Source organism: Saccopteryx leptura, chromosome 5 (genome assembly GCF_036850995.1).
Source record: "Saccopteryx leptura isolate mSacLep1 chromosome 5, mSacLep1_pri_phased_curated, whole genome shotgun sequence".
NCBI lineage: Eukaryota > Metazoa > Chordata > Mammalia > Chiroptera > Emballonuridae > Saccopteryx > Saccopteryx leptura.
The window spans coordinates 179,628,703-179,643,554 of NC_089507.1; the positions used below are offsets into that span (position 1 = coordinate 179,628,703).

General features: G+C 47.6%; 1 protein-coding gene across 1 annotated transcript; it reads right to left on the reverse strand.

Moving 5' to 3' along the window:
• Window positions 1–9,008: 9,008 nt before the first annotated feature.
• On the reverse strand, window positions 9,009–9,479 carry SCP2D1 (SCP2 sterol binding domain containing 1). The gene has a single exon (XM_066387140.1). It carries the CDS (start codon window positions 9,477–9,479, stop codon window positions 9,009–9,011), a length of 471 nt encoding a protein of 156 aa, XP_066243237.1.
• Between the last annotated feature and the right edge of the window lie 5,373 nt (window positions 9,480–14,852).

Genomic DNA, 14,852 nt, shown 5'->3' on the forward strand with positions numbered 1-14,852 from the left:
CACTAACTGTGGTCCCTCTCTGAGTCTCACTATCACCATCTACTCTGGCTCACTGCCGACGGCCTGAGGGCTTTTGCGGGTGCCTAGAGCCCACTCGGCCTGGGAGCCAACCACTGGAGCCCAGGTGCAGCGCTCCCCTCAGGACTGGTGGGAGTTGCTTTGAAAATGCCACGGCTCCGCTTCCCTGGTGAGATGACCCCGAGGCAGGTTCTACCACAGCTCCTGAACGCCCCCCTGGGACTGAGCCCGGCTGCCCCGCGCAGCAGCGACCCTCTCAGCTACAGGCCCAGAATCCCTTCCTCTTCTGCCGGGTCTCACATCCTCACTCCCCCAATGCCGGCACCGCCTCTGTCGAGGGTCCGCTTCTGGGCCATCCCATTCTCAGACAGAGCTTCCCTGACCACCCCATTCCCTCCGCCACATCCCCTGTTTTCCTCCCTTTGACACTACTCGCTGTCTGAAATTATCTTATTTGCTTATTTGTTTACTGTTTCCTTTCTCCCCGCCACCCATACACATCCCCATCTGAAAATAGAAGCTCCGGGAACAGAGAAGCCACAGCTTGCTTGTCACTGTCCCCTCAGTACCTAGATCCAGCAGTGATTTCCAGAATGTTTGATAACGAGTATGATGAAGCAGAAAACAATCAGAACACAGTCCTGGCCAAATCCTGTCCTCATTAAGAAATGGTATATAGCAGCTTAATATTATTAATGCCTAACATATGATAGATACTCAATAAATATTTATTAGATGAATGGGCCAATCAATCAACCAGTCAATGAACAGAGAAAATAGGAGGGTTCACTGCTAAAAAGCCAAACCCTGCCCTACTTTAAACCCTCCAGATAGAAAGCTTACAGCTTTGATGGTGTTCTCCAGTGCCTGGTGCCTAAGCGCATGTGAATGGATTCACCCGTGGGAGCTGAGACTGCCCTGTTTCCCATCTGAGGAATGGAGAAATCGGCTGTAAGAATGTGGGGCTGTTCATGTTGCCCCAGGCTCATGAACCTCACTCTGTCTACGCCCAGGCACGGGCACTTTCAGGGGGACCTGAAGGGGCCATGAGCCTTGGCTCCATCTCTTCAAGTGCCTGGCTAAGCCTTTTTCTGAGCGGAAGGAGGGGATGTCCCAAGCTCAGCCACCAACCTAGACTCAAGGTGCTCTTAGCCTCTCTGAGCCTCAGATTCCTGCCTAAGGATTGCCTTCCCAGTGGGGGGTTGTCACCTTGGGTTGAGAGGAAGTGCCTCATTCACTGTCACATCTCAGTGCTTAGCATAGAACCCACTCGTGGAAGATGAGAAACAAACGTTTACTAAGTAAACTGCTCAGCAGAAGAAATGCAACATCTCAGTACTGCATTGTGTGAAGTTCTTAGCGTGGCACGCAGGCTGCACTCGATACTTCCCCTGTACTATCCCCTGAATCAGAGAGAGGCAAGTCCCCTTCAAAGGTGCAAGGCAGGCTGCAAGTAGGTGATAGCATTTCTCAGAGGACACCCGGCGTGTGAGCTGGCACCCACACCTCTGAGCTGGTCCCTGGAAGGAGACGCTCATTTCAGCACCAGTGTCAGCTGTCATCACTTTGGGCTGATTGCCTCCTCCCACAAAAAACAAAAACAAAAAACCACTGGCAAATGTGGGTTTTATTAACACCACATAAAACTGGGAGTGGGGGCAGTCTCCCAGGAGAGCATTTCCTGTGCCTCTAACCAGGAGAGTGATGGAATCTTTTATCAGAATAGGTTTTGTCTCCTTTTGTGCTTCAGGCAAATGGATGAAGTATTCCCAGCTATCAGGAAAGTCGGGATTCCTGCACATGGACCAGGACCCACCGAGTGCCCCGCTCTCTCCCACTCCAGGTCTGCCCACTGCAGAACCACCTGGCTCTGTAGCTCTGTCCGTGGACTCCTGCTTCAGAGCCAGGACTCGCTCTCAGACATCAGGCAATCCTGAGGGTCTCAGAGGGAGAGCCCAGTGCCTGGCAGGGTCTTCAAAATCCTCCACCTACGGCCCAACACACAAAGCACTCTTTGTCAGGCCTTGAGCAGATAGGAGCCCAGCAGATAAGAGGGTCAGGAGAAGACACGGGCTCAGGGGTTCCACGGTCCCTGGGACACCTGTGGGTTGGCAGGACTGCCCTCACAATGGGGGAAGACAAATCTCACTTCTGAGAGAGGTTTATTTTGCACCCTTCTCTTGTAAAGCAGCCCATTGTGAGACTTTCTTTAAAGGACACAGGCCAATGTGAGAAGTTTCTGTTGGGTAAGTCAAGTCCACACTTTGACCTTTCAGGCAGGCATTCTTTGAAGAGGAAAGGTATGTGTAATTTTTTGGAATAAGTTAAAATGCAAAGTGAAGAATAGCATCAGTGGCCAACTAAAAGAATGGGGTGGAGCACATTCTTTTGGGGCGCATGTGTACGTGTCCGGAAGGACACACAGGAAGCCAGTGACTCTTGGCTTTGTGACTTTGGGAATAAAAATGTGAGAAGGGGGTCAGGAGAAGTATGAAAAATAGAATGTTCTCTGTATACTTCTTTGTACTATTTGGATGATTTTTTCCATGTGCATGTTTTTTGTTTTTTGGGTTTTTTTCTGTTTTTGCTTTATTTTTTCGTTTCTTTTTTTTTTTTTTTTACTAATTTAACTAGGGTGACATCAATAAATCAGGGTACATATGTTCAAAGAAAACATGTCCAGGTTATCTTGTCAATCAATTATGTTGCTTACCCATCACCCAAAGTCAGATAGTCCTCTGTCACCTTCTAACTAGTTTTCTTTGTGCCCCTCCCCCTCCTTCTTTCCCTCTCCCTCTCTCTCCACCCCCCGTAACCACCACACTCTTATCAATGTCTCTTAGTCTCGCTTTTATATTCCACCTACGTATGGAATAATGTAGTTCCTGGTTTTTTCTGATTTACTTATTTCACTTCGCATAATGTTATCAAGATCCCACCATTTTGCTGTACATGTGCATGTTTTAAAAAAAAAAATTAAGGAGTTTGTTTATTCATTCAGCAAACACTTGTGGAGTATACAGTGGATGTCTAGCACTGAGAGAATGAGACAAACAAAACCAGGCCAGGCCCTGGCTGGTGCTGCCCTCAGAAGCACACTGGCACCGGGAGGTGCGTAGGTCAGCCACATGGCCTGTCATCCAAACTGAGTCTCTTCTGAGGAAGGAAACGATGCTACTGAACATCAAGACAACAGTGTGAAATGAGGCTGTCCTGGGCAAACCACGATGTGGTTGGCCCAGATAGGATACTACCCACCCTCAGCCAGACACCAGGAAGAAGAGAGGCCGGAAAACGTGGGGAAGAAGATGCCAACTGAACAGAGGAGGATCCAAAGGGAAGGTGGGCTTGGATGGTAGATGCAGGAGGGGATGATAGGCAGAATTAAGACCCCTCAAGAAGATTCTACACTCCAACCCCCAGGACTTTGGATATGATGACACATCACACCCACAAATGCATCACCTGTCTTAGCTCCTGCTGCTATGAAAAATACTGTAGACTTAGTATCTACATATACATCTATCTTATACAACAGGCATTTATTTCTCCAGTTCCAGAGTCTGCAAGTCCAAGGTCAGGCTGCCTCATGGTCAGGTTCTGGTGAGGGCTCTCTCCTTGGCTTGAGGTTGGCACCTTCTTGCTGTGTCTTCATGTGGTGAAGAAAGAGAGGGCGTATGAACTTTAGTGGGGAGAGGGCATAATTATTAAATCCATAGCATTACCTAACGTGGCATCAGGGACTTTGCAAATGCAATTAAAGTGACTAAACATTTGACATTAAGATAGGGAGATTATCCTGGACTGTCTGAGGGACCCAATGTAATCACTCAAGTCTTTTAAAGTAGAGGCAGAGGATGACAGCACAAGAATTCAGAGTAATTTGCAGCCTAAGGGCCCACGTGCCATTGCTGGCTCTGCAGATGGAGGAGCCACATGACCAGGAGTGTGGGCAGCTCCCAGGAGCTGAGAGAGTGTCCCTGGTTAATAACGAGGAGATGGGGACCTCAGTCCTACAACCCCAAGGAACTAAATTAGGCCACAATCCAAACGTGCTTGGAGAAAACTCTTTCCTCAAGCCCCCAGATGAGAGCCCAGCCTGGCTAACACCTTGGTTTCAGACTATAACACAAGCTCAAAGCACAGAACCCAGCTGAACCCTACCCTGACTCTGACCTGCAGCAACTGTGAGACAATGAACAGAGACCATTTTAAGGGACTAAATTAGTGGTAATTTGTTACACAGCAATAGAAAACTAATACAGGGTGTTTGAGTAAGAGCATTTATGCAGAGAGGTGAGGTCATGAACGCAAATCCCTTTGGGGCCCAGCACAGCAGGCCCTGCTAAAGAAACAACAGAAGGCCGCTATGACCCAATCTGAGAGCCAAAGAGTCGGTGCGGAAGGTGAGGTGGGATCTAGAACCCCCCGAGCTGCTGTGTGGCAGGAATGTGAGCTCCGTGTGGCCAAATAATCCAATTTTTTAAGAGAACCCAGAAATCCAGTTTTTATATAAAATGTCCTCATTTAAACTTTATAAACATGTGCTGGCCAACATCTTGGGCAGACCAAGCAGCATAGAGATGTGTGTTTTGAGCCACGTGTGACCTTCTAGGATTCAACTGTGCATGAGACAAGGCCTCTGGAATGGTGTGAGAGCCGAATGTGGCTTTTCCAGGAGACAACAGGGAACCAATGAGAGTCCCCCCTCTCCTGTCACCCAGAAGAGAAAGGGAAGGCACATACATAGAAACCTATTGACTATGCAGGGTATGACCTATTTGGAGCTCACAGTAACTTGATGTCACGAGGGCTCCTGGCCCCGTTTCCAGGCAAGGCAGCTGAGGTGCAGAGTGGCTCAGTCATCACCTATGACAGCACGGATGCAAAGTGCTGACGCTGGGCTCAAATCTTCGTTTTGATTCCTCCATCTGAGTCCTTCCAGCCACTTTGTAAGCAATGTAACCCTTTCACTGACACGGGGTTTGCTGCCCTGTTTCCCAAGCCCTGGCCTCTTCTTGCCTCATGAACCAGCTCCCTGTCCTTATTCCAGGCTCTGCTCTTCCTCTCTCCAGCTCCGCCACGGTGGCTGCCCCTCTATACCCTGCACCGCCCCCTCCCCACATCTCAGCCTGTCAGACTCACCCCGACCACTCACATGTAGCTCAGTCTCTAGGCTTCCCAGTTCCAAATTCCCAAGAAAGGAATCAGATTGGTTCAGATCATGTTTGTGTCCCACATCACAATGAGTTGCTGGGCCGCCTCTAGAGTGGCCTTCCCTTGTCAGAGATCAGCAGAGCCAAGGCCCTCTTGTAAACCCTCTCTCCTCCCATCCCGGTCCACCTTCTGATCTGTTTGTAAGCAATTATGTCTCAGGGTCGATTCCTAAAGGCTACTCATGGTATGAATAGGACGATTCAGGGAATCCATTTCCTAAAAACAGCATCCCAAACACATGCGCATCCTTGCACGATACTCATAAACGTGGCATGAACAGAGTGCCTGTGCCAGACAAGGTACGCATCACGCAAAACCAGCCTGAAGCCTCTGAGATGCGCACTGCTGCCCCGCAGGGTGTGGGCGGGAACTCCACACGGTCGCCTACAGAGCGACCCAGGTGAGCCAAGAGACCGGAGAGTGCTCCACATCTCCACGCACAAACTCTCAGGGATGCCTTGCCATGAAGCTGAGCGCCAGCTGAACAGAAAGGTCTCTTTGTCTCCCACTAAGAGGATGAGATTTTGTTGGCAACAAGCCCTCATTCCGCCTCTTTCTGACCTGCAGAACTCAGGAAGCCTCTGCAGAACCACCCAAAGCAGTAGGCAGGGGTCTCAAACTCGGGCCCGCGGGCCGCATGCGGCCTGCCCACCAATTTTGTGCGGCCCGCAGACTGGCCCACAGACTAATCCACGAAGTTTGATTAGTCTGCGGGCTGCACAAAATTGGTGGGCGGGCCCGAGTTTGAGACCCCTGCAGTAGAGGGTTGGAGAGGCAGACACATAGTGAGGTCAGAGGGTCCTTGTACTGAGAGGGTAGAATGTTAAATCCTCTTATAAAGCCTTCATTTTGAATGGAGGGTCGCAGGGTTTTAGAACAGCCTCCTTGAGCTTACACTGACACTTAATAAATTGCATATGGGTGTACAGTTCACTGTTTGAGCTATATATACACCTATGAAGCCATCACCACAGTCAAACTAATGAAACTATCCATCGCCTCAAGATCCCTCGTGGCCATTTGTAAACCCCACTCCCTGCCCACTCCCATCTCCATCTCCTGGCAACCACAGATCTTTCTGTCCCTGGGGTTTGCATTTTCTAGTATGGTCCATAAATAGAATCATGTTGTGTGTGCTTGGTTTTCTCTGACTTCTTTCAGCATAATTATTTTGACCTTCAATTGTGCTGTGGTGCATATATCAATATTCATTCCTCTTTATTGCTGAGTAGTCCTCATGGTATGACATACCACAGGTTGTTCCTTCATTCATGTGGTGACAGGCATTTGGTTTATTTCCACTTTAGGACCATGACAACCATGAACATTCATGTCCAGATGTTTTGTACCTGTACGTATGCTGTCTCTTCTCTTGGGAGAATACCTAAGAATGGAATAGCTGGATCATTGGCAGGTGTGTGTTTAAGCATAGCTGATTTAATAAAACTTCCTTGGGGGTTTCAGAGTGTCAATAGTGTGTATGTGTAGCCTACCAGATAAAGGTCCACACGGTCACGCAGAAACAATTGACAGACTGATTCAACATGAGGAGGTTGCCTCAGCAGCCAGCTTCACTCCAGTCCTCCCACCAGGTGGGGAGGGCTTCCAGAGGGAAATCTCCCAAGATGACCTTCAGGTTTGTAACACGTTCAGTGCACAAGCTCCCGACATGTTGGAAATGGCCCACAAGAGGCTATGGAACCTGTCTCCAGGAGGTCCTTTTAACAAGGACAGCATCTCACTGGTCTAGAATGGAACGATTATGATTAATAAGGAGAACTGCGGCCTGAACCAGAGCAGGGATTCTTCGAGGATGCTCCCATCAGCATCACCTGGCCCAGACCCACAGAGTTTAAACTCTGATTGGGACCCAGCAGTCTGGACATCCACCAGCCCTCCAGGTGATCTGATGCGTGCTCCAGTTTCAGAAACAGTAGCTTAATGGTCTCGTGGAACAGTTGGATGGCTGCCAGAGGGGTGGGGAGCAAGGGGACTGGATGAAAGAAAGTGAAGAAATTAGCCAAAAAATATATTTACATAACACATAGACCCAGACTACAAGAGGGCAATAGCCAGAGGGAAAGGAGAGATGGGGGTAGGGGGAGGAGGGCACAGGGATGGGAAATGAGGTCAGAAAAAGGCTGTGCTTGGGGTGGAGGGTGCACTCGGTATATAAATGGTATTATATTGAGTTGTATACTTGAAACCTGTATGGTTTGGTGATCCATGTCATCCCAATAAATTAAAAAAATAATAATAATAATAACAGCCTGACCAGATGGTGGTGCAGTGGATAGAGCACCAACCTGGGACACTGAAGACCCAGGTTTGAAATCCCAAGATCACTGGCTTGAGCACTGGCTCATCTGGCTTAAGCGCTTAAGCTCAGGCTCACCACCTTGACCACGGGGTCTCTGGATTAAGCTTAGGATCATAGACATGACCCCATGGTCACTGGCTTGAACCCAAAGTCACTGGCTTGAGCGAGGAGTCACTGGCTTGGCAGAACCCACCCACCCCCCAGTCAAGGCATGTATGAGAAGTAATCAATGAAAAACTAAAGTGATGTAACTACAAGTTGATGCTTCTTATCTCTCTCCCTTTTACCCTGTCTGTCTCTCTCAAATTTTTATAAATAAGTAAATAAATAAAACAAAAGACACAGTGACCTAGAATACCTTTCAAGCCCTTCTGCTTACTTGGAATTAAATCCATCAGACACATGCACCCCCATGTTCTTCTCAGCATTATTCACAGTGGCCAAGATATGGAAACCACCAAAGTGTCCCTCAGTAGAGGGTTGAATAAAGATGTGGTACATATATACAATGGAATACTACTCAGCCATAAAAAAATGATGACATATTGCCATTTATGACAACATGGATAGACCTTGAGAACATTAAGTGAAATAAGTAACTCAGGAAAAGCTAAGAACTATATGATTTCACACATAGGTGAGACATAAAACTGAGACACATGGACATAGATAAAAGTGAAGTGGTTCCCAGGGGGAGGGGATTCATGGGATTTAAGGGGGCCAAATATACAGTGACAGAAATTATTTAACTTTGGGTGATGGGCACACAATGCAATCAACAGTTCAAAAGCTATAAAGATATTTACCTAAAACCTATGTACTCTTACTGACTGATGTCACCCCATTAAATTTCTAAATAAAAAATAAATCCATCAGAAACCATCAATGTCACCCCAATAAATTCAATAAAAAAATAAAATTAACCTATCAGAAGTCATGATCACCTTTATTGCCTTGTTCCACCCACCAGGGGAGCCTACCCTCTTAGAATTCTGCAACCCATGTTCACCTCCTCAGAGAAGCAAGTTACCAACTGAAACACCAATCTACTCAGTGATGGTCATCACTAATTCCCCAAAGCACTGAACTAAGAAAAAAATTTCTCAGGAATCAGGAACTCAATCATTGAGCCATTCAAATCCAACTGTCAAGACCACCTGTTTCTCTCCCTGTGGCTTTCACCCTACCATATTTTGGCATAAATGAATCTAAGACAAGAAAAGGACAACGACTCTAGGTGAGACACCACTCCAATACTCTTTACTGCTTTAGAAGCCTTGCTGCAATTTTACATATCAACAGAAAAATTAAACTTGAACAGGAAGAATTAGAGTAAAAATATTGCATACTTTTTGTTTTAATCTTCAGTTTAAGCATGATTTCTGCTCAACATTGTAACCAAAGAGAAGGTCTGGTCGTTTCCTTGATTTTTTTGTTGTTGTTGTTTTCACGCTTAATATTTAGCCCAGTCTTTGAAAACCCTCTCCAGCTTCTGGCCAAGCAGAACTTTGCCGCTCACTTTGAACTTGCCGGCGAGGAAAGCCTTGTGAGGGTTCATTTTGCCCAAAACCAACTCCATAAACACAGGTTCTGGGATTGTGAAGATAGTATCTGCTGGGAGTCTGGCAGATCCTGGGTATATGTCCCCAGACCCATTCTTCAGATCAATGGTCCTCTGCAGAATGGTCTTCCCATCTTTGGTGATGTCCAGCTGAAAAATGGCATTGACTTTCTTTACCAGTTGGGCTCCCACTTCTTTGATGTGATGGCTAATGTCCTCGAACACCAGGAAGCTCTGGAATTCTGACAGCTCTAGAGGGTGTGGCATGGCGGTTTTCCGCGCTGAACTCAGGTCCTTGAACTGACCCACCTGATGTCCATCCTCTGCTTTGACCTTGGGTTGATGGTCAATTCTCTTCCACATCTTACTGTGCTGGTCCTCTTGACCTCGCCTTCTGGTTTGTAAACAGCTGTGGCCAGACTAATATCTATAGGTCAGATTGTGACATCAAAGGTTAGGCCCAAGCAAGGAATGAGGCTGGTGTGTGTGCTGCGGTCTTATTGGCTAAACAATGCTAAAATGTGACGGGAGGTAAGGCCTCAGACAGGTTATTATGAGGTATGAGGCAGACCACACCCCCCCCCCACAACCATCAGGACTATTGGCCTCACAAGCCCAGAAAGGTCTGGACCCCATGTAGAGAATAGGGGAAACTGACCCCAGAAGGTTCTTTGGTGACATGAGCTCTGTCTCTCCAGTGCAGGCCTCTTCCAGTAGCAGCCCTGCCCGAGAGAGCAGTCATTCTGACTCCTTCCAAAGCGGATCTTCCTTAAGCACAGGTCACAGTGCTGGACTTGGCCTCACCTGGCTGCTGACGGAGGGGGGATGCTTTCAGAGCAAAACAGCTGCTGGGGGAAGGAATCAGCATAGGGTCTGAATCAATCCCAAAGCTTCTAGAAGCACAGCGAGGGGGAGGAAAAGATAAGAAAGAACTCTCCCCGAGATGAGCAGCAGCTGCTGCTGGCCTGACACACCTGCAGGACAGCCTGGTCCTTGCTCTGGCACTGTCCCAGCACTGTACACGCAGTGACATCGCTCATCCTGGTGACAGCACTCTGCGGTAGGTGCTGCTTTTATCCCCATTTTTCAAACAACAAAACTGAGGCAAGAGAACTGATTTGCCTGAAAGTCACACAGCTATTAAGTAGGGTAGTGAGGTTTGAACCGAGGTAGAATGACTCTCGAACCCTCGTTTAGTCTGTCTGATGCTTTCTCATGATTAGGGTGAAGTTCTCTGGCAGGAATGTCACAGAATCGCTCTGGTGCCCTTCTCAGTGCACTTCATCCAGGGCTATGTGGGGTTGGCATGTGTCACTGCCGGTTGTGTTGATCACTTGATTAAGGTGGGATCTACTAGGTTTCTCTGCTGCAGTTACTGTTTTCCCATCTGTACTGAGTACAGATCTTGCGGGGAGATGCCCTGAGACCTGGCGAACATACTATTTCACATCACACTCCAGCCCAGTGCTGCCCGCATCCACCACGGCCTGTCCGTGTGATGCGTGCTACGTGGTCATCTTCTATTGCTATCACTCCCTTCAGTTTTAACAATTGGAATTCTGCTCAAAGGAAGACTTATGCCTCCCCCCCCCCATTTTTTTATTTGTTTGATTATTATTTATTTCAGTTGAACTTGTGGTATTTATTTGATTCTGCTAGGTCGTGATCTGTTATCCTCACTTATTCTCTTGCACATTGTCCCAGGTTTGGTCACTGGGCGCTCCACCAGGTTGGTGCCTGTGTCCTTTCCTAACCACACTGCTCTTATATGTAAGTGAAGATCCATTAAATAGAGATGCTGGTGGCTTTGCTCTGTCTGGGAGGAATGCAGAAGTAAAAAAGGCTTTGGCACATTTTCTTTGGTACATGATGGATAAGCTGGTATTATCAACATGGAGCCGTTAAACAAAACCAAGTGGCTTCCAACATCAACTCTACTGTGAGATCACCAGGTATGGACAGCATCTGCATAGCAAAGTTACAATGAAGAGGCAGGCAAGGTCCTAGTAACTTCACTGTGAGCAACCAACAGAGAACTGGGTCCCACCATCACCTACACCTGCTCTTCATAGAGGGAGGGGTTGTCCTTTCTGAAATATCCAGATAGGTCCCTGTAAAGCCAGTAGCCATGGCCACCAACACAGCCACCTGACCCATGCAGGTTCGCATTTGATTCGAACAGACAGTAATGAAACAATGGAGCCAAGAACTGATGGGCCATTACCTTTAATCCTAGCTTACATCTGGCGGGCAAGAAATACACACGGTGAGAAGACACTTTCCTTTCCATTCAGGGCTCCCAAAGCCACTGACTCATCCGAGTTTCCTAGAATCAAAGGTTTCTACCTCAACAGTCTTATTCACCTCTGTTCCCCATCTCCTTCTCTCTGCACAAACTCTACACAAAGTGGCTTCTCCTTCAGCACTCCACCATCTTGGCTGCCTCTCCTATGCAATGCTAATTTCAGGAACTGAGAGAGAGCAAGCCCCTGGTCTGCCCCATTTTATAGTGTAGAAATCAAAACCTTTAAGCCAATATACAACTAAGAAAGTCTCTGATACAAAGTCACTTATCTGAGGCATAAATGGGATTCCTCCTAAGAGTACACCACCCCACATCATGCAACAGTCAAGGGTGTGGGGGAAAGCTTAGTTGTGAGAAGATCTTAGTGTTAGAAGGATGTTGAAAAGATCTTAGTATTAAAAGGATGGGAAAGACTGTCTTAAAACTAAGCCTTAGGCTATAAGGACCCTGCCTGCTTATAGCCTGTTCCCCACATCCAATGCAAACTATAAGCGAGCAAACATATACATCATATTTGCAAACTTACTTGACCCACAGTCCCCAACTGAGCTGCCACTCCTGCCCTAATGTCAGAGGGGAACACAGTACCACAGCCATGCATATTGCCCTCATGTTTCTAGCTTTTGTAGGTGCATTATTTCTACCTTTGAAAAGAATCCTAGCGTGATGGCTAGTAGGCATATGAAAAAGTACTCAGCATCATTAGTCACTGAGGATTTGCAAATTAAAACTACAATGACTCATCACACACAAAATGTTTCTTGCAACTATGAGTGGTTATGGATGTTATCTAGACTCATTGTGATGATCATTTCATAATATATGCATATACCAGATCGTTATGTTGTACACCTGAAGCTAATAATGTTGTATGTCAATTATACCTCAGTCAAAAAGAAGATGGGCAAAGATGTTGAGTGGTGTGAGGTGAAGAGAAATATCACCAGCTGGTGATCCCTGTCTCTCCAGACGTTTCTCACATCCCCGCAGGAACAAGGGTTTTTTCATCCTCTCCTCTATTTCTATCCAAAATTCCATTTTTCCTTCAAACTTCAGTTTAAACTGTGTCAGTCTCTCTCAAGCCCCCTCACCCCCACCACACCATGCAGTACAATCTACACAAACATCTGTTGGATACGCTGCACGTTACACTGGGGACAGGTGCACAAACAGCCCAAATCAAGCATGGGGCAGCCTCAGTAAACACTTTTCTAAAGAAATGGGGAGCCAGGACAAGGAATGGCAGATGGAAACCACAATGCCGCCCTTCTCACTGATAGAAGCATGGATCAAAGAAAAGACTTCATGAGACCCCAGGGGCCGGCCAGCTACACCCCACAGTGCAAGGCAGTTACAGCCTACCTGCCTGCCACCCTCCTGGGCGCACTCTGTGTGTGAGGCTGGTCATGAGGGGCCCACACAGGGAAAGTTCTGGACACAAAGAAGCTCGTTTTATACTTCCCAGATTTACCACTCAACAAGTCACCTCACCTAAGTGAGTAAAGCGGTGAAGAGAGGCCAGGAGTGATTTGGGGCAAAATCCCTCTGGAGGAAAATCACTCCTTAAGAGAGAGGCCCTGGCCAGTTGGTTCAGTGGTAGAGCGTTGGCCTGGCGTGCAGAAGTCCCGGGTTCGATTCCTGGCCAGGGCACACAGGAGAAGTGCCCATCTGCTTCTCCATCCCTCCCCCCCTCCTTCCTCTCTGTCTCTCTCTTCCCCTCCCGCAGCGAGCCTCCATTGCAGCAAAGATGGCCCGGGCGCTGGGGATGGCTCCTTGGCCTCTGCCCCAGGCGCTAGAGTGGCTCTGGTCGCAACAGAGCGATGCCCCAGAGGGGCAGAGCGTCGCCCCCTGGTGGGCGTGCCGGGTGGATCCCAGTCGGGCACATGCGGGAGTCTGGCTGACTGTCTCTCCCGTTTCCAGCTTCAGAAAAATACAAAAAAAAAAAGAAAGAAACTGGAGAGCGGAGCCAGGCCTATCTTGTAGTGAGTGCTGGTTCTGGCTGGGTGGAGGCGGAGGCGGAGGGCTGAGCTCCGGGGAGCCCAGTCAGAGAGCCTGATTTCGCCTCATATTCTCCTTTTGTGCTTCCGTTTCTTCTTTCCCCCTCAGGTTTCGTTGGGGTTTTTAGAACTCAAACTGGGCATTCTCAGAGCTGCCCACACTCCCTCCCAAGCCTCGCTGCCCTGGAAGAATGAATACAGCCCCGTTGGTACAGGTAAATAAAGACTCCGCTTTAACAGTTAGCTGCGTGACCTATACACAAAGAGAATATTTAACACTGAAGGTATCAAAACAGGCCAGCCGGAGTTTTATAAAATGACCTAGACAACAACAACTCATTTTTCCCAGAGGGTGCAGAGTGAGAGAGGCTGTCAGAACCAAGGCTCAGCAGAAACTGGAGGTTTAGACAGGAAAGGGGCTAGAAGTAAGAAATTGGCCATTAGCACTGAGACCAGCACTGCCCAGAAGAGTTTCCTGAAATAATAAAAACGTTCTGTATCTGTGTGTCCACAGCAGTAACCACCAGCCACCTGCAGCTGTTGAGTGCCGGACATATGGCTAGTATGACTAAGGAACTGAATTAATTTGATTTAATTGTAATACATTTTAATAGTTACGTGTGATTTTTCATCAGTATCCAGGACACATCCCCAACATCACTCTAACCACCATAAGGAAGTTACACAGGCATCTACGGGCTACTACCCTCGTCTTTAATCCCCGAATTACACCAAATTCATACAAAAATCCATTCCTAAAACCCCCAATTTACTCACTTGAAACTATCACACATGTGGAACAAAGTCCAGCTCCCACTGATGGGATGAGTCCCATGTATGGGGGCACTCCATTTTCAGACAAAACTAAAAGCCTAGAGAGACACATGTATACTTAAAACAACACTGTCACATTTCTCTTTCAGTAGGACATAAGCGTGCCCAAGTAGGTGATTATTAGATTACTTCTAAGTTAAATTGTATGAGATATGATTGCCTGAAAGCCAAGACACTTAACTCCTTCTTTTAGCACTCTCAGATTGTCCCTGATGGGTAAAAGAGGTCTTCATTATCAATTACCGCAATATGTTGTGTAACAAACCACCCCCAAACTCACTGACTTTAGCTCAAGAGTCAATGGACCAGCAATCTAAAATAGATTCAGCTGGTGACTCTTCTGGTCTCCTCTGAGCTCATTCACAAGTCTGGCAGTTGTCTGACTGTCAGCTGGGGTGACTGGGCCAGGTGACACTAATTCTCCCACAGGTTCACCTCTGCACATTGTCATAGTGGAGGCAGGGCATGAGCAAACAATCTCAACTATGTGTGTGCTTTTCCAGCCCCTGCTTCCAGCCATTTGCCAGAGAACATTGTATGGGCGAGCCCAGAGTCATTGTGGGAAGGCTTCCCGGCTACCCGACAAACATTATGATTGTG